General features: G+C 41.5%; 1 protein-coding gene across 19 annotated transcripts in view; it reads right to left on the reverse strand.

The window, feature by feature from the left end:
* Positions 1–5,191: 5,191 nt before the first annotated feature.
* USP54 (ubiquitin specific peptidase 54) overlaps positions 5,192–20,624 on the reverse strand; it is a 169,419-nt gene continuing 153,986 nt past the window's right edge. For 12 of the 19 annotated variants that reach the window (XM_007478386.3, XM_016427042.2, XM_056819311.1 and 9 more), the window contains 5 exons: positions 16,829–18,225; positions 13,451–13,569; positions 13,092–13,229; positions 9,604–9,790; positions 5,192–6,520 (listed from right to left, as the gene is read on the reverse strand). In XM_007478386.3, the coding sequence (XP_007478448.2) occupies positions 5,961–6,520; positions 9,604–9,790; positions 13,092–13,229; positions 13,451–13,569; positions 16,829–18,225 (2,401 nt within the window). In that variant the 3' untranslated portion in view covers positions 5,192–5,960. Of the gene's footprint in view, positions 6,521–9,603; positions 9,791–13,091; positions 13,230–13,450; positions 13,570–16,828; positions 18,226–20,624 lie in introns of those variants that run through there. The other 7 variants (XM_016427074.2, XM_056819315.1, XM_016427072.2 and 4 more) reach the window with 2 other exon arrangements.

The following is a 20,624-nucleotide window of genomic DNA, read 5'->3' on the forward strand; positions in this document are numbered from 1 at the left end:
AATTAGCTTTTCTGGTACTCAAATCCAAGTTCTTTGGAAACAGTTAGTAGCCATAATTTGTGGCTTGCTCATAAATTGTGCTTATTATTGATATTATGGAAGTGGAGGATTAGGAGGGAGTGTGGAATCATCAGACTGTTTCTCAGAAGACCAGGATCAATTAGCTAGAGAGAAGGGATGATAAAAGGGGCAATCTACTGGAGAATTGGGATTACTTGTGCATGTAGAAGGGTCTGCTTTGGCCAGACAGGCTGACATTTCATGTGAAATGGGTAAAGGAAAAGATCAGCAAAATGAATCTATGTGATGTAAGCTGAGGATGAGGGAAGAATAGGGGATTCTTGGCAAATGGCCTCCATTTTTGTTTTGTTTTTCTGTGAAATATGAGGCAAGGTTCTCAGAAGAGAAAGTAAGGGAAAGGGAGCCATAGGAGGTTTGAAGATACATGGAGTGTTTTGGAAAAACTGCCAGGGTTCATGGGTAGGATAGTGAATCAATGAGGGAAATTCATAAAAGTCTTGCTGCAGTGAGGACCCAGTTGAGATAGCAAACTTACAGTGGACCTAATTAGCCTGGCTTTATTAATTGCTCTAGCTTCCTTTAGTATCAGCTAAGTATGATAGAGGCAGTGGATGGGAGGAATGATCCAAGCCTGGGTTTTAGCAGGGCAAAATCTTCAGTAGGATAAAGGAGCAAGGGGCAAGAGAGAAAAGGGCAGTGTAGAACTGAAATATTTTGTGCTTTAATGTTTGAAAAACGCTTTCCTCACAACAGCCCTTAAGGTAGATAGTAGAGATATTATTCCCATCTTATAGATAACAAACCTGAGGCTCATCTAGTAAGATTTAGAACTGAGACTTGAACCTGTATCTTCTGACTCTAAGAACAATGCTATTTATTAAGCAAAATGGTTTGTGCATTTAGTTGCAGCTGACATGAAGGTATTTGGGTGGTGGCATAGAACCTAGTTCAAGAAATTTCTATGAATAAATTCAGAGGTTGTTACTGTTTTGATGGGAGAGTACTTCCTCCTTTCTCAGGCTTCTTATATCTCTCCTCTGACTATTTTCCTTAGGTCTTAGAGCAACATTCCACAAACATGTGTTTGTCCCCCTCATCCTCAAAAACTCACTTGATTTGCCCCTCTTCAATCGCTATTGTCCTATTTCTCGCCTCCTTTTGTGGCTAACCTTGAGCAGGGTGCCCCCACTTCCTTACCCTCTCTTAATTCTACAGTCTGGATTTTTACTTTATCATTCATTTAAAGCTGACAGCTCCAAAGTTACTAACGATCCCTTGATTGTCAAATCTAATTGCCTTTTCTAAACCCTCATCATTCTCGAGCCCTCTGAAGCCCTTTGGATCACTCTTCTTGATATTCTCTTCGATGTTTGTGTTACTGCTCTCTCTAAGTTCCTCTTACCTGTCTGATCACTCCTCTTTTTTCCTTTGTGGGATCTTCATCCATGTCACATCTGTTAAGCATAGAGGTCCTCCAAGGCTATGTCCTGGGCCCTTTTTTCTTCCTCTATATTGGTTCATTTGGTGATCACATGAACTCTCATGTTTTAGTTATCATCTCTAGGCAGATGACTCTCAAATCTACTTATCCAACTCTAACCTCTCTCCCATCTTCCCTCTACAAATGCCTGTTAGACATCTCAAATGAGATATGCTGTAGACATCTTAAACCCAAGATGTCCAAAACTGAACTCATTATCTCTTCTCTAAAATCATCCTCTCTTCCAAACTTCCCTATTCCTATTGAAGGTACCACCATCATCTCAGTCACTCAGGCTTATAACTGAGGTGTCACCTTCAATTCCTCACTCTTTATAATGCCCCACATCCTATCAGTGGTCAAGTCCTATCATGTCCTCTTATATTTCTCATCCTCTATTCTCTGACCCTGACACTAAATTGGTTCAGGCTCTCATCGCCTCATATCTAGACTATTGGAATGGCCTGCTTGGTCTCAGGGCCTGAAGCCTCTCCCCACTTCACTCAGCTGTCAAGATGATTTTCCTGAAACACATATCTGACCATATCATCATCCTCCCCCTTCAACAAATTCCAGTGGCTCCCTATTATCTCCAAGATCAAACATTTATCTGTTGGGGTTTTAGAGGTCTTCCTACTAGCCACTTACAGCCTTTCAGTCTTCCTACAACTTTTTCTTCTCCACATACTCCACATGATTGAGAAAATTGTCCTTCTTGATGTGCCTGACACGACACTCCATTTCCAAGCTGGGTATTTTCTTTGGCGATCCCCCATGCCTGGAATGCTCCCTTTCATTTCTGCCTCCTAGCTTCCATTGCTTCCTTTCCTTCAAGTCTCAGCCAAAGCTCCACTTTCTGTATAGTCTTTCCCAGTGCCTTCTCTCTGAGACTATCTCCAATTTATCCCAGTTGTACATAGTTTGCATGTTGTGTCCCATATTGGACTCTGAGCTCTTTGAGTGGTTTCTGCCTTTCTCTGTAACGAAAGCATTTAGCATAAGGCCTGACACATGGTAAGTGCTTAATGTTAGTTATTTTATTGTTGCATATTTTAATATTCTAAATAACTGTCAGTACTTGTCTCAGACTAGGACTTCCTGACAACAGGAACCATAATACAAGAGGCTTTTGCATATGTTGTTGATAATTCCACGGGGTAGGCCATCCCAGAGAGAAAGGAAGCTCAAGAATGAAATTCTGAAGACAGAAGAGGAAACAATTTCAGCGAGGAATTAAAATGGGAGTTGTCTGAAGAAACTAATGTGGGTATACAGGGAACTTCAACAACCAACTCCAGATATTTCAAAATTATGTATAGAAGATAAGGTCCTTAGTGTCATGATTGTTTCATTCTTTGCACTTGTATACCCAGGGCCTAACACAGGGTTGATTAAAGATGAAACAAGGACAGGTAAAAGAAATACAACAGAGGATAAATGACATAGCTCTGTAAGAAAAGTGTTAGGAATAATCAGACAGCCAGGGACAGGTAAGGATAACTAAAAGGGTGGTTTTTTTTTCTTTTTTTTCTAAAGCAATTATTGGGAAAAGAGCACCATATGAGGGTTACACCTCTTACTAGGGAGGAGAATATGTGTGAAGCAATAACTAAGAGAAAGCATGACTGTGGTTTGGAGGTTTTTTTGCTTGTTTACTCTGGCAAGTTGATGATCTTTGGTCTGGAAAAATAGACTAAAGCTAAAAGGGAGTATTGATACCCAAGATAAACTTGAGTGCTTAAACTTCAAAGAGTATGAGAGCATCCTTCTTATGAGTGCAAGTCACCTGGCCTACATAACTACATCTCTGGATATTTGCATGTGATTGTTAAGCCACTGATTGATTTAAAAAAATTTTTTTTTTAAACCTTTACCTTCTGTCTTGGAGTCAATACTGTGTATTGGCTCCAAGGCAGAAGAGTGGTAAGGGCTAGGCAGTAGTGGTTAAGTGACTTGCCCAGGGTCACACAGCTGGGAAGTGTCTGAGGCCACATTTGAACCTAGGACCTCCCATCTCTAGGCCTGGCTCTCAATCCACTGAGCCACCCAGCTGCCCCCCCCCCCCCCCACTGATTGATTTTTACAAAATCAAGGAGAATGATGCCACAGGATTGGAGAACAAATGTTATGATTTTCAAAGAAGGGAAAAGAACAACATCTAAAAGTAAGGGCTAGTTGAGCTTAATATCGATTCCTGGAAAAAATTCTTGAATATATTTTTGAAATGATATCAAGTAGTTAGTTAAAAAAAATGAATCAGTGCTTGGGGCAGCTAGATACCTCAGTGGCTAGAGAGTCAGGTCTGCAGTCAAGAGGATCATGGTTCAAATCTGGTTTCAGATACTTCCTAGTTGTGTGACCCTGGGCAAGTCATTCAACCCCAGTTGTTCAGCCCTTTTTGCCCTTCTGTCTTGGAATCGGATAGTATCGATTTTAAAACAGAATGTATTTTAAAGAAGAAAAAAAATCAGTGCTCACAGAGGTAGCATGGCTTCAGCAAATACTGTGCTATAGTTTACCCAAATTTTAGCAAATCATGTACTAGTCTTTCCTGAAACTCTTATGGAAAAGATGGAGATGTGTGAACTACAGGATAATAGAATTAGTTGGTTCTGAAGCCAGGTAAAGGGTTAGACACCCCCAAATAATCACTAATGGTTCAAACGTGTCAACTAGGAAGGAGACCTAAATGGAGTTCACCTGGGATTTGGGTTGGCTGTGTTAACATTATCAATGGCTTGGATTAAAGTAGAGATGACACACTTATCTAATCTGCAAATGACATAAAGTTAGGAGGGAAATCGAACACTGACTGACAGGGCTCAAAAAGATCTTTATAGGCCAGGTCACACGAGATGAAATAGGAACAAGTCTTACATGTAAGTTCAAAAACAATTTCATAAGTACAAAACTGAGGAGATATGGCTACACGATAGTTTGAACAAGATCTGCAAGCTTAACATGTTAGTAAGGTGGATATGGTAGCCAAGAAAGCAGATGAGATTGCAAGTGTCATTAAGAGACTGAGAATCCTGTTATAAAAAGCTGCCCTGCCAGAGCATATGTAGAATGCTGTGCCATCAGTTTGGGGCATGTTTCAGGAAGGACTTTGATGAGCTGGAGATCACCCAGAAGAGGGAGAGGAACATGGTCAAAGAATTTACGTTCATGCTATATGAAGATCGACTGAAAGGAGGTGTTGAGAAGAGTGTGTGTGTGGAACACAATGGCTACCTCCAAATCTTTGAAGGGCTGTCACCCAAAAGAGAAATTAGACTTTTTCTGTTTGGCCCCAGTATGACTAAGAGTAATAGGTAAAGACAAAAGAGGCACATTTAGGCTTGAGACAAGGAAAATTTCCTCACAATGAGAGCTCTCCAAAGGGGGAATGAACTATCTCAGGAGAGAACATGTGTGAGCGTCAGTGCCAGGGTTCATTCCCTCTCCCACTCCCCCAAATGGATGACTTTTTGTTAGCTATGTGGTAAAGGAAATTAGATGAACTCTGAGATTCAATTCCTTGAACTTTGTCCAAGCCTCATGTGGATCCTTCTCAACCCCTCCCCACCAGATAGGCTCTCTCTCATTCACAGAATCAGACTAGTGGTAAATGGGAGTTCTTGATTGCCCTGGATCCCCCAAGGAGGGGGGAGGAAAATTTCATTAGGAAAAGGATATATAGCCAAGGTGTTAAATAGAACTCTCAGATTTATTTCAAAAATATTTTACAAAAACAGTTATGTTTGGCCCTAAAATACTTCAACTTACTCTGAGTGTTTACAATGGCAATTGAGTGAGTGGCAGTAATGGATCTGCTGCTGGGAAGCGGGATTAGTGTGCTTGACTGTTAGTGTGTCTGCAGGAAGGAGAGTGTATGTGCTGACAGCTCCCCCCATAGTCTTAATCATGAGAGTGTGAGGGTGAGTATGCACATGTGGGTCAGAGGGAGTCTCAGAGGTTAGGCTCCTTGACAAGGCAGGCTCCCTTCAGGTCTTGGCCACACCTAAGACAAGGTTAGAGACGGCATAGCCATGTGTCCAAGGGAATTTGTTGGAGGGAGTAAGGGAAGTTGGTAAGGGGAATGAGAGGATTGTGGGTGAAGGAGAGGACTGCAACAGGGGACAGGGACAATGGGATTTGGGGAAAGAAATAGATGGCCTTAAGATGCCCAGCAGTGACAGTTTCATGGGTTGAACTTTGGAATTCTGAGTGATTCTAAGGCTACAATTAAATCAAAATTACCCTTTGGCAGCACCCCATCCTAAAACAGCTGCCCATTCTTTCAAGGAAAATTTAAGCTGGGATTTCATCAGCCAAGTATCCCTTGAGATTCCAGAACCACTGAGGACACAGAAGTCTAAACTGAAATGATCCCAGCACAGCAATGACAGTGATGTTGGGCACCAGTTCTGACATGGCACAGTAATGTAAGAGAAAAGAATAAGCCAAAAAGAGCCCCTCACCACCCACTATGCTGTGGGGCTACAGCCCAGGTCAGTCCCCTTTGATGGGCATCTGAAGTGGCAAAGAGAGGCCCATTTCCTCCTATTCTATGTCCAGATTGAGAGGTGTAAGTGTTCTTTCTCCAATCATCATCAGGAGGTATGTCCACTCTTCTGGGTCCAGGACCCCGAGAGGAACTAGGTACAAGGCTAGAATTCTGGAGTGGCTCCAGGGGCATAGAAAGAGTGTTGGGCAATGATGAAGGATGGCAGGTGTTAGGAGAATGTGAGCATGAATGATAGAGTCTTCCCCACGACTGGACATGTGAGCCCTGGAGTCCCTGGCTTCTGTCTGGCAGTGTGGCAGTGTGGCTCAGCTGTGGCCTGAGCCCTGAGGTGATTGAGGGTCTGGTCTCGGAATGCTGGTTGGTCTCTGGCATTAGACCCCAGGAAGAATCAACTCTTGATGGGTGTGGGAGGCTCTTGTAGTTCAGGGTCCCTCCTGTGTATTTGGCCCCTCGGGAAGCTTCACCCCTGTCACACATAGCCAAAAGCTGCTGGACATTCCTTGAAGTTCCTAAAGAAATAAAAATTTAAAAATCACAATGATTGAGTAGCTCCCATATAGGCCTAGTCTATTCCCAGTTTCCACATGACTATCCCTTAATCCTCATTCTTTTTTTTTTTAACCCTTACCTTCCATCTTGGAGTCAATACTATGTATTGGCTCCAAGGCAGAAGAGTGGTAATGGCTAAGCAATGGGGGTCAAGTGACTTGCCCAGGGTCACACAGTTAGGAAGTATCTGAGGCCAGATTTGAACCCAGGACCTCCCATCTCTAGGCCTGACTCTCAATCCACTGAGCTACCCAGATGCCCCATCGTCATTCTCTTGATCCAGGTCCAAGGGAGAAAAACACAGCTTTCCTCCCCCCCTTTTATATAAATTGGTAAAACATTTATGTATAAAACACATTATATCTACATACATGGATCTAAGTATGGCATATAGAATCTTACCATTTCGCATCTAGACAACTAATAAAATGTCCTGACTAGTCACCCTGGTTTCAATCTCTTCTATTCCAATCTAGCTTACAAACAAAGCAGAACGCTCTTCTTCCAATATTATTTTTGTCCTATCATTTCTCTAGCTTAAGAAATTAGAAGTCACAGAATCATCTCAGAGCAGAAAGGACCCTAGAGGCCATTACTAGGTCCAACCTATAATTCATCAAAAATACCCAACACATGTTTGTCTAGTCTTCCCTTGAAGGCTTCAGTAAGGAAGAGCTAATCCTTTCCTGGGCAGGCCTTCCACCTTCTGGATAGCTTCAACTGTCAGGAAATTTATTAGATCAAGACTAAATCTGCTCCTCAGAAATTTCCAGCCAATACTACTAGTTCTGCTGACTGGGGCCAAGCAGAACAAGTTGAAGCCTTCTTCCATTTAACAGCTTTTCAAACACTGTTTTCTACTCCAGGCTAAATATCCCTAGTCTCTTTAGCTGATCCTCATGAGGTCGCCTAATAACTGAAGCTCCAAATGAAAACCCTGATAACCTTTTACCCTTTGTGCCCCCATGCATCTCTTCAGCATGCTCTCTGACTAAGTCAGGCTGCTCACCATTGTTATCCTCATTCTCAGCTCCTTTTCTTCACATCATTGCCCTTGAAAGAAATGCCCCATTACCCAACTATTTCTTCATAAACTCATGTTCTTTACTCCTTGTTCAAAACCCCGTTCTGAAAACCAAGTTTTGGAAGCTTTCAGTCTTCCATCTTACTCTGAACACTTTACTGTGTCACATCTTAACATTTGTGCTCCCTTAATGCACTGCCCTAGCTCACTCGGTGGTAATGTTATGTCCTATGAGGGGTTGTGTCTTTATCTCATATGGGATCTATTTGATCAGCCACCTAGAATGTAGGCACCTTTTAGATAATATGAGTGCCTTTTCCTACCTCCATTCCTTTAATGATAGCCTCTATATTCAGGAGGCATTCAATACATGCCGATTTCTTGAAGTTGGGGGGGAGGCAGTTGAGCACTTGAGTGAATGTGTGTCACCTATCCAGTGTCAGACTTTCTCTCCTCATAACCCCTCAATCTATAGTACACAACCTCAGGACATGGAGAGGCCTTGAGGCTGGAGCTCTAGCTAAAGGAATTAAGAGTAAAAAGGGGATCTTGCTGAGAATGATTCTAGGCTTTGGAGGCTGGAGCTGGCCACAGCAAGTGCATACTCAAAGGTATAAGTATCTTCAGAATACCTTGGTTTATGTTAGTTAGCTCTGCTTGGAAAATTCAAGCCACTTGGGGCAGAATGCTAAATGATATTTTGGGGGTCTGAGGTTTGTAGAGTACTGATGGATCCTTTTTAGTCACCCAAAAGTTTTATCTGTCACAGTTAAAGGAGCTCATCTAGGCCACTGGGAGCCCAAAGAGATAAGTTCAGAACCCTATCCCAAAGATTAGATCAGGAACCCCAGAGGGGCCATTTGTTTACTGAAATAGTAAATAGAAATAGTGAATACACTGAAGTGTGTTGATATTACCTCAGTCCCCTTTCAGTGCAATAAAGCAGTTCTTACCTTACCACACTGGGCCAGCTGCAACTAAGTCTTCCAAGTCAATTGTTATAAAACCTAGCAGGTTTATTTGTAAATAAGAAATAGGGAGGGAGGATTTAGGACTGAAGATGCCCTAATCACTAATTCTCTTTCCCCTTCCTCTAAATTCTCTGTGAGGAGAATTCTTCTTTTGCTTGAGGCTTCCTACAAACCCTTCCTGCTTCTGGCTAATAACCCAAAAAGCCCTCCCTATACATCTTATAAATACACTATTTATACACTATAAATCCTCCTTTTATTGGTTTGGTAGGTTTCAGGATAAAAGGATGAACTCTGGATGTTGGAGTTCAACCCCAGATGGGCCGGGTCTGAGGTTTGACCCTCAGAGCAAAAACTGCCTCTGGACCACAATGTTTTAGTGAGGGTTTGAAAGTCTGTAGGATCTTCTTTAGGATGGTTCTTCTGGTAAGGAAAGGTCCTCCCAAAGAAATCAAAAGGTTTCCTTTCTCTCACTAGTAAAAACAAGATCAGCAGAGATAAGCTCCTTCCTCTCTGAGCTCCCAAGACAGGAAGAGCACAGTTGGTTGTTGCTCCTTCAAAATCTCTCCTTCCGCATTCTAGAATCTCCTGTCCTAGGGTGCCTAGTATGCAAACCCACTTTTACCTATACCTAAATTCATTTATATTTCTATAATTTCTACCGTAACACTACACAGACCAGCTCTTCTAGAAAAGTAGTCCTAGTCTTTGTGGACAAAGCTGACTGCAACTTTAGATTTTCAGCTCCAACTCTGATGTCAGCTTATCTTTTCTCACATGTTCTAATCAAATACTGACCAGGGTAGGGAGAAAAATAAGAAGCTCTGAGAAACTTAAATTTCCTATGTACTTCCTGCCCTTCACATAAACCTCTATCCTTTCCTCTAGCCCAGAAATGATATCATGCTTCCAACTTTGATACTTAATCTCAAAAAAGGAGCTCAAATCCCAAATTCCATTCCCACTTCATGGTTCCAATGTAGCCAATTCAAAAAGGTCCCCAGCAAAATAGCTAATCCTTGAGTGGGGTTTGGGACCCAAGAGTTACCTGGGGGTCTATGGGGCTCCCCTGCCATGGTGGGCATCAGGACATCAAGGGGCAGGAGCTGTGGCTGGGGAGGGAGGATCTGGGGATTAGGGAGGAACACAGGAGGGTCATGGATGACAGAGAGGGAAGAGGAGCTGGAACAACGGTGCCTGGTTTCCAAAGGCTTTTTCCTCACGTTTGAAGTTTCCTTATAATGAAATGAGACAAAAAAGAAAAAAAAATATAGATATAAGGATTAACACAGCAGGGTGTGATTGGGAAAACACAGTAAGGGAAAGTAAGGGACTAGGAAGAGAGAAGGAACCGTAGCAGGAAGAATTCTTAAAGGGTCTCCAGTCTCACTAGCCACCCCTTGGTTCATCTTTCACCCCTCTGGGCCTGATCACTATACCTTAAAGACACTAACCTTCAGATCTTCTCCTGAATTCAGAACACAATCGTGGATTCATGTGTTCCTCTCCTGGAGCCAACAAACTAATGGGCAGGAAGGGTCAAACTCACAAATAACCAGCTTTGAGAACTCTTTGTGTTTGTGTGCCAATCAGTTCTCTGCTCCCAGCCTCTAATTTCTCATCAGTAGTGAGAACAGATTAGGGAATCTCAAGGATAACTGAGTTTCCAGGTTGTAGGGGCCTTAGAAGCCTGTCCCTGTAGTCTCTGCTGTATTAACTCTCTCAGTTGTAAATTCTATAATCCTATCAAAGTGAAACACCCACAAAGGAGACTTCTAGAAAATTAGGAAAGAACTTGTGGAAGAGGGTGGGCCACTGATGGTGTCTGCCAAAAGTTGCTTTGGTCCAGGGACAATTGGGGAGGAAGTCCACTCCCTTATAGGCCTGGGGACAGTGTGAACAGAATCACAGAGATAGGAATGGGAAGGATGAGCATGAGCTATGGATGGAGGGTAACCCAATCTGGCTGGATATAAAATGCATGACTTGGTATCCTTAACAGTGAGTGGAGGGCCAGGTCCAGAGCTCCTCAGATGCTTGCTACACACCCCCTTTTCCTCAAATAAGGACAAATTTATAATGCCAATGCTCTAGATCTCCACTGGAGTAGCAGTTCAATACCTTTAGGTAGTGACATGGGCATCCAATGAAATTTTCCCCATCTTTGTTCTCTCTGGATTACTTGAATATTACTGGAGGGCAGGGCCTTTTTTTTTTTCAGTCTTGTATAGTGTCCAGAAGAGTGCCACACAGAGGAGAATTTAACAAATGTTGTTATTATAATGATATGCTAGGATATAAGTTTTATGAAAGTAGACTTTATACTTTGCATCTGTTATCTCTCATCACCTGACACAGTGCCTGGGCACAGAGTAGGTACCTAAATGTTTAATGGTTTGATGAAGGAAAGCTGTTTGACATAAGTCTAAATAGGTGGATTTGAAGAGGATTTTTGAGAACACTCAATTCCAGGGTTGGGAATTTTGAATTTATTTCAAAAGCAATGGGCAGCCACTGAAGATTTTTGGGTACAGTGATATGATCTTATCAATGTCTCAGTAAAATTACTCAGGCAGCTACATGGTGGATGAACTGGAAAGGGAAAAGAAGTTATAAAACCAGTTACAAAGGTACTCCAAATGAGAGGAGTTAGCAACTGATTGGTTGTGTTTGATGAGTGAAGATGGAAGATTCCAAGGTTATACATCCAGGAGAATGGAAAGATGAGAACTTCCCTGGCAGAAACAGAGAAGGTTTCAGGGTCTACACTTCACCCTTATCTCAATATGTCTAGGTTTTTAGCAGGCTTCCCTATTCCATTTAAAAAGGTAAAAACTGGGACAGAGTCATCAAGACCCTGTTAATGAATTTGCCCAAACCCAACACAGAAAGTAGTTCCATGGATCAAGGACCCCAGTCCATCTTCTCCCCTTAACAATGGGGACATTCCACAGGCTCCCCACTTCCTCTGTACTTAGCAATGCAAATGACTTTTATATCCACTTTCTAAAGTCCCCAAATCAACCTCCACTCTCTTCTCATCCATTTCCCAGTCCTAACCACTCTCTGGGAATTTTGAAGCTTGGGGATAAGGTTAGGAGTAGGAGGATTAAGACATCTGGTTTTCCACTGAGTTAAATTTCACCCATATAAGTAATTATTGTCTAAACATAAAGAAACCAAATCTCTGTGCCAAACACCAGCAAAGTCAGACAAGACCATCAAGTCAGGAGAGATTGGGATTCTGTGAAGTTAATACTTCTCGGACAACTTTAGCCTCTACATTTAATCTGAGTTTACAATTCTATCCTGAGTGAATGGTAGAACAGAAAGTTGTTAAACCTCTTCTGAGGAAAATGGGAAGATCCTCAGAGGTGCTTGGGAACTTGTGAAGAAGTAGATTTCTTCCCAACATGGGCGAATGAAGCAGAATCCCTGTTGAGCCTCTAAATGGACTAATACTGGATGTCATGGATACTGAATGTGGCTGTGGATGAGTCTATGCTGCTCTGGGCTAACATATGGGTGTCCTCAAGTAGTCTTCAGACACTACCTAAGAAGTCTGAGGATCACTGCTGGCAGGGCTTCATCCCACTCATTGTGAATATTCTATAGAAAGCCTCAGAGAAAGATTTGACATCCTCCTCCAATAGCCTTAAGTCCTCTACAGTCTGGCTCCAGAGGGCATACTCAGACTGATTTCACATTATTTCTCTTCATGAATTTTCTGCTCCAAAGAACTGATCACTTCTTGCTCCCTGAACTTGGTACAATCACTGTCACCTCTGTCTCAGTGCCATGGTACCAGCTGTCTCCAAGTGGTCTCTTGTCCTACCATTACCTTCACCTAAATGAATCGTTAGCTTTTTTTGAAGCCTTTTCACTTAACTATTAGTACTCTTCTCTTTTCTTAGATATTTCAATTATTAATCTGTTTAAATGTATCTAGTAGTAAGAATGTGAGCTTCTAGAGAGAAAAGAATGTTGTTTTCTCGTTGTAGCCTTAATACTTGGGCCTTATATAGAGTAGGCAGATATAAATACTTGATGAATTGAATACAATTTCCCCTAGTGGAGGTTACACTTTTTAGTTGGAAATAAAATGAAACACTCTAACTTCATCTCCTCTCCTTTCTTTGGCCAATAGGTTAGGTTCTGGTGAAGGGAACCCCAGCAAGTCCCTTATGTTGTTCAGCCATTCAGTCATGTCTGACTCTTCACGACAAGTCCATGGTTTTTTTTTGTTTTTTGTTTTTTGGTTTTTGGCAAAGATAATTAATTGGTTTGCCAGTTCCTGTCTCCCTCAAATTCAGGCTCTAAAGATGCTAAAGCAAATCTTTCCAGAAGGAAACAAGTGTCAAATGTGGGTTATGGGCAAGGATCCCTCACCTTAATACATATCAGAAGTCCAAAGAATACTTTTCACAAAACACAAGGGTCAGTTTTTGTCTACCCTACTACCTGAACTGCCTTTTGAGTACTTCTTTGTCAAGGAAGTGGTGGATTCTGGGTAAGCTAGTCCTTCATTCTACTTACAAAACTGTGGGAAGACATAGGGGTTTCCTCCCTGCCCAAGACAATGGTGCCACTGAGACTGCGTGAAATGCGTCGGAAATTCTCTGCAGTGTACAGCACTCCTTCCTCCTCCTTCATAGAATTTCGACAAGACGTGACCTTCAGATAGAATGACACTTACACGTTAAACACCAAAAGAGTAGTAGCAATCTGACATATCCCAATTTCACAAGAAACTCATTTAAGCATTCACTCAATCTTTAACCTCTCATCATTTGTTATCTCTATGTCCAACTCCCAAAATCCTGATACCCTAAAAAGCTCAGCCAACTTCTTCCCAATTAACTTATGCCCAATGCCCTTGCCACCAAGATTACTACCTGAGAGGCAGATACTAGGCTTGCCTCATGGAGACTATGTTCCACTTCTACTGTTGGTATCTGTGAGAGATCAAAGCCAGGGGCCGAGTGTAGTCTCCTCCCTACAGTATTTGTGGAGCCTGGGAAAGGAAATATAGACATAAGTGGAACACTCCCTTCCTGGAGGGTCTGAACTTTAAGCCTGGAAATCCTGACACTGGGGAAGAAGCAGGAAAAAGGCTAAGAATATGGATACCTTTCTACAAGTAGCAAGGGAAGGCCCCCACCCTAAGGCAAAGGGCCTTGTGTAATAATCTCTGGACAGCTGCACATTCTCCCACATATCTTTAACCAACAGCCTCATCATCTCATCTGATTTTGGAAGCATGCCCAGTGTGTGTCAGAGTCTTTAGGCACAAGTGTATGTTTGTAACATTTACTTGTGAAATTTATCTGACATGGTTGCTCTGTGGAGAAACCATAAGGGTAAAAGAAACCTGGTCTCTTCCCTGGGGATCCTTGATCTGCCTAGAATTGTAATAGATTGCTGCTAAGCAATGGGGTCTAGCCATCCAGCTTGTTCTCCTACTTCTCAAGCAGTCTCTCTGCTAGCACCAAGCACATGACCACCTGGTAGACCATGGGCACTTAATAAATGCTTGATGAAGCCAATTTTAATGTTTACTGAATGGTTCTTAAAACATCAAGCATTCACTCAATCTTCTTCAGTGAATGAGCACTTAGTGAACACTTTGTGATAAGACAAAACAGATAAGAGAATCAAGAACTCCCTGGGGATCATATCCACCCATTTACTGACTGACCCTGGTTGGCCACTTTCTACAGAGATCATTTCTCTAATTAATCAATACCACCTGTTTACTTTCATCAGTGTCCATTCAACACTTGTGTATTTAGTTCCCACCAGATGCTACCCAAAGAAAAAGCTGATTTGTTTCAAAGAGTATTTTAATTTTTTGTTTAATACTTTAACACTAAAATATTCAAGGTTCTGTGATTTAGCCTGCCCACCAAAGAAAAAAAATCCCATGATAGATATTCTTTAGTCCTGTTGTGACCCCTAAGTTCTTCCTGTGGCCAACCTGGCAATCCAAATTTCCAAATTTAGTAAAGGTGGCACAGGGGTACATAACATAATAGATATATAAATAATACCAGGATCATACTAAAGGCCTTTCTAGATTCCTTAAAACTTGTCAGAACTTGTATTTTGTTAGGATATAACAGTTTAAGTTAGGATATAATAGTTCAAGAACCCAAGGTTACCTGTATACCATGATAAGGGATTAGAAAAAGACCTAGTGGTGGTCTGATTCAATCATTTTAGAAAATAAATAGGTTTTTAAAAATCCCCATAACCACACTTCAATTCACCATTGAGTAAAGAAATTAAACTCAATTTGAGGTGCAGTACAACTAATTTCAGGTCTTGATTCATATTCTTACTTTGCATTTTCTTAGCACAAGGCAAAGAATTGTGTCCTTCTTGTCTTTAGTTCAAAACTATTATAAAGAAGCTCCTTCCGTGGAGGCAAGATCAGTAACTTGCCTATGACTTAAGAGTCTTAGAGAGCTGCATGGGGGTAAATAGAGGTTAAATGACTTACCGCTTGGTTATACAGCCAACATGGGTCAGAAGAAAGACTTAACATAGGAAGCACTCACTACACTTCACTGGTTGAAATAACAGGCTGGAATTTGGAACTATGTTCAAAAAGTCAATAAATTGTGAATACCCTTCAATCCTGTGATACCTCTATTAGATCTATAGATCAATAAAGGAGGAAAAAGACCCATGTATACAAAATGTTTATTGCAATTCTTTTGGAACTAAACTAAAACTAAAGAACTGGAAACCAATTGGGGAATGAATGAACAAATCATGGCATATGAATGTAATGAAATAATATGACATAAGAAATGATAAAAGGAATGATTTAAGTGAAACCTGGGTACCCTTGCATATGTTACCCATATCCTGCTAGAGAGGCACTGGGCTCAAGAGTGCAGAATGACTTTATATATGCATATATATGTATGTATATGTCAGATTGGCTATGACAGCAAAGGAAAGTGATAAATGTTAGAGATGTGGCAAAATTGGGATACTAATGCGGAAAGGACCTACTTGTACAAAAATATTTATAACAGCTCTTTTTTGGGGTGGCAAAGAATTGGAAACTGAAGGGATGTCTATCAAGTGGAGAACAGCTGAACAGATTATGGTATATGATGTTGGTGGAATATATTTTATGTTAGTGTTCTCTTACAACAATGGCCATTATGAAAGTATGTTTTACATGATAATATATGTAGAACCCAGATCAAATTGCTTACCTCTCCAGGAGGAGGGAGGAAAGGAAGGGAAAAAATCTATTTTTGTTATTTGAAAAAAATTATTAAAAAAATAACTAGGTAATTGCAGCAGATGAGCCTGAACTACTATGGGAACTATGAGAGAGAAAAATTGATAAAAAGCACAAGATCTTAAGAGATGAAAGGGACCCTAGAGATCTTTTTACCTTACAGATATCCTCTTTGAATCTCCTCTGACTTTTATGTGTTATTCTAGGTCCTAATAGTTTACAGCAAAGCTGGGACTAGAACTTAGTGTCTTGATTATTAGTTAATTACTCTTTTAGCAACTCTGAACACAAAATCCATTTAAAACTAAACATCAACTTGATGTTTTGCAATTTCATGTGATTCAGCTTTGTATCAGACAAAAACCCAAGGTTGACTTCATTATTCTACATATGATGTGTGTCAACAAGAGATAATGAAGTGACACCTACTCATCCCATGAAAAGTCAATGATTGGACACAACAAATCACAGTCCTACCAGCTTAGAATTTAGGAATTAATTAGAAAATAGAGAGATTTCCTTTAGAGAGGCTTTAACTTTAAACCTAATCGTGTATGAAAAGGATCTGGAAATGTTTTAGAGACTCAACATAAAGCAACACTATTAAAGGACAGCTCTGGAGGGTAAATCTGTGACTATGGAATAATTCCAGTCTCAAGGCCTATTGGCATGTCTGTTTTCAATCCTTCATACATCATACCATTTTCCAGGATATTTCCTAGTTTCTAAGTGCAAGATAATACAGGGTGTGGACTCAAATGGCCTCTAAACTTTTAGGAATCAGAAGTCATTAGCTAGAGAGTAAAGGATTCTTTGTAACAATCCTACTCTCTATTCCCCACTCCAGACTAGGAAAAATAGTTTGTATTTGTCCTGAGGGCTTCAATAATTGTTAGAAATGTAACCATATCCTAATGCAATGTTCATGACTAATTAGTCAAAACTTGCCCATACCTCTTCCCATTTTCCCAAATTTCCAGCCTAAAATCCTCCTGTACAGTCAAATGTTTACCTGGATGAGTAAGTGGATGCCTCCCTGACCCAGGTTGGCCAGCCTGAGATGCCTGCAGACTAGCCTGGTACAGAGACTCCAATTCTGAGGCCTCTTGCTCTGTGTCCTCATTCCAGTGTGGGTGCAGATGCATATGGCTTCTTCCAGGATGGATGAGACCAATGCAGGAATCTTGAGGGGAGGGGTTCCTCCCAGGTCCAGGAATCCATGGACCATCTTCACAATTGGGGGGAGAGCCAGAGAGCCTAATATTGTCTACCCAATGGTCCATGGGCAGGGAAGTCATTAAGTCATCACTACTGCCTACCTCCTTTAGCCTAATATCTTCCATCTGTGACGGCTTCCCTGGGAACATGACTGATTCTGCCACATTTAATCCCAGTCCCCAGGGAGCATCACTGTTGTGTGGGGAAGGGTTTACTGAAAGAGCATGGCAACTAGAGGGCATTTCCCGAGAAGTTTGCCTATCCCTCCTATCCAAAGATTTATGCTGTTTTTCCCAAGAACAGTGACCATTCCTGTGTAGCCTGGAGTCTGAGGGGGGTGACTCCTTTCTCAATCTAGTTGTTGGTTTCCTGTCTTGGGAACCTGTAGCTACCCAGTTTCTCTCACAAGTATGATCCTTTGGGGAAACCCCATGCATTCTTTGGAACTGCTCTGCAAGAGAGCGAACAAGCCCCTTTGTGCTGGGGACTTCTGACTTCAAGCCCTCTTTGGTGCCCTGCTCCCCTTGTGAAACAAATAAAGTTTCATGGCTGTTGGTTGAGGGACACTTGTTAGTTTTCTGTACAGAATCTGGAGGAAAATGAAGCAAATGTGAGGAAGCTGTAGGTTCTTTGGGGTGACAGGCCCCATGTGGAGGAAGGCTGGACCAAGTTGAAAAACTTGAAGGATTATAGCTGGGACTGTAAGAATCCCCCCTCTCAGGGGAGGGCATGGAGGCCAAATGTGGACAGGGAAGGATCAGGGCAGGCAAAACTGCAGGGTCACTTTTCTCCTGGAATTGCTGCTGGCCAGCATTTCTCCCTTCCTGAGTGGGAGTCCTGCTGCCACCATGACAGCCCAGTAGCCCCTCTGCTGGGACTCCTGCAGGTTCCCTACCTTGGGGAGAACCCTTTTCAGTCTTCCTTGGCTTGTGGGATAAACCTTTCTTGCAGAAAGCTGAGAAAGCATGGCCATCCACATTAGCAGAGGAAGTTAAGAGATTGGGAAAAGACCTACTGGGGGAACTGGGCTGTAGGGTAGGTGGGGAGGGTGACTCTGAAGACAGTAATGAGTGTGATTCATGGCAGGAAGTAGAGGAGGGGAAGAAAGTACTGGTCCCAAACTCGGTGTCCTTGCTGGGTTCCAGTCGTGCCTCCTGACTCAACAGAACTTGGAGCGGGAGAGACTGTTCACTGAAATAAATGGGAAGAACCAATCATTAACTGTTTCTAATGACAAAAAAAGTCACATAAAGAATTGCTAATTTTCTTTGCTTTGTTCATTCTCCACCAATTATTCCATGTCCTAAATGAAAAAGACAAATGGAGAGGCAAGCACAAAAAAAATAAATTGTTTAAAGGTTTACAAACAATAAAGCACAAAGTCAACACTCACAATCTCTCTCCTTCACCCCCACACCCACATCTTAGTTAACATTTACCTTTTTCCTGATAATACATTTTTTCAAATGGACCTAATCATAGTGATACAATACCATTAAAAAGAACCTCTGCCTATAACTTCCACTGTCCCCTACCCTCCTATTCCATTCATACTCCACTATAAACCTGCAAATTAAAAAGGAAGAAAGGAAAAGGTTGCTGGCCCAACATATGGATAATGGAAGGAAGGCAAGGCCTGGAAATGGCTTACATCCAACAGAAAGGAGGGGTCAGCAATAAGGGAAGAAAAGAGATGGGGACAAATGTGAGTTGATTATTGAGAGAGCTTTAATTTGCAAAGCACTTTCCATTTATTATCTCATTTGATCCTCAACAACTGTTTTTACAGATGATGAGAGTGAAGCAAAGAAAGGTTGCCCAGAATCACACAACTATTGCTTATCTAGGGTAAGAATTGAATGCAGTTCTTCAGCTTCCAAGGTCAGCACTCTACAAAGCACCTCATCCAAAAAGAACACATGGACTCTACTGCTAAGTCAAGGGGAGCTAGATCTTGGGTCAGAGATTGAGAGGAAATCAAATATTTTATTTGTTTTTTTTTTCCTGATCATATCCAAACTAGATAGTATTATATATTGAAATTTATCTCCAAGGCAATTCATTAGATTCTTATAATTTTTTTCAACTAATCATGGTAAGTAGTCAAACCAGTTACCGAGATTAATTTACTGATTTAGATGCTGCCTGGGACTAGTTTAGCTGTTTAGTACTGAAAAACTACCTAACACCTTACTTAGCTGACTGCTTTGAAACTAAATTGCTAACATTTAAACAAAGTCCCTATGAAGTCTAACAATGACCAAAATAAAAAAGTTAAAAAAAAGTAGAAGATTCCAGGTAAAAGCAGAAGAGTTCAATAATAAGGCCTTAGACATGCACCATTAGAAATGGAGTTCCAGTTCAGAACTCTCCTTTAAGTATTAAAATAGTATTATACTTTCATACATAACCACTGAATTTGTTTCTTGAAAATTTATGTTCCATTTCCATTTGAAGTCAACCCACCAGCTTACTCCCCTGCCCCCCTTGTTAAAATAACCCTTCCTTTCCATCTTAGAATCAATACTGGGTATTGGTTCCAAGGTAGAAGAGTGGTAAGGGCGAGGCAGTGGGTGTTAAGTGACTTGCCCAGAGACACACAGCTAGCAAGTGTTTTGAGGCCAGATTTGAATCCAGGACCTCTTGTCTTTGGGTCTGGCTCTCAATCCACTGAGCCATCTAGCTGCCCCCTCCAAGCTTACCCTTTTAAAAAATCCTATCTACTCCAAATAGTTCTGCATTTAGAACTACAGTTTTGAGAGGTAAGAACCCTAACTCTAAGGAAGCCCCCCAAATGAACCCTGATTCCCTTTCCTCAAAATTGAATCAGAATGTTAACAAAATACCCATTGCTGCTCTGTTTAAATGGGGGATGGGTAGTAATGAGACTCTAATAATAGATTTTGCTCTGATGGTATATATCTGTGTTGGTGAAGGTGTGGCACATGTGCCCTGGTCTACCAAAGGGGACTGTTCTGTTCACCCTCTCCACTGCGCTTGAGGACAATTTTCACATGCTTCATTCACCCATTTGTCCAGCATCCCAATGCAAGCACTTCCTCCTTCCACTGTCTGGAGTAATGTGGGGCAGGGGGAGGGGGGGTTGGGAGGGTAGTGCTAACAGGCAGCTTGAAGGGGCAGTTTGGGCACATGATCTCTAAAAAGTTTACCAACAGTGGTATACATCCACATAAAAATTCCTTAGAAAGCAGTGCCCAAGAACAGAGGCACATATATCATTAGGGTTATAAAAATCATTTAAGTGTATTTCCTCAGGATGTTTGGGTAGGTGGTCTTGGAGCTAAGCTGTACTTTTCCAGGTTTCTAGAACAGACTTTGAAGAAGAGAGTAATAGTGGTCTAAACAATTGAAAGTTTTGCCTTAGTGACTTGTAATCATAAACTATGGTGAGCTCATCTACTTGAGAGTATATATTACTAAAGTATCCTTGGCAAAAAAGGTTCAAAATAATGCCAAAAGCAGAAATCCTGCCTCCCTGGCTATAGAGTGGGGCAATAACACTATTTCTCACAAACACTGGGTTATCTTTAGCATGCTAATTTCCTAGCCTCAAAATATTTGACCACTAA

Source organism: Monodelphis domestica, chromosome 1 (assembly GCF_027887165.1).
Source record: "Monodelphis domestica isolate mMonDom1 chromosome 1, mMonDom1.pri, whole genome shotgun sequence".
In the NCBI taxonomy this organism is placed as follows: domain Eukaryota; kingdom Metazoa; phylum Chordata; class Mammalia; order Didelphimorphia; family Didelphidae; genus Monodelphis; species Monodelphis domestica.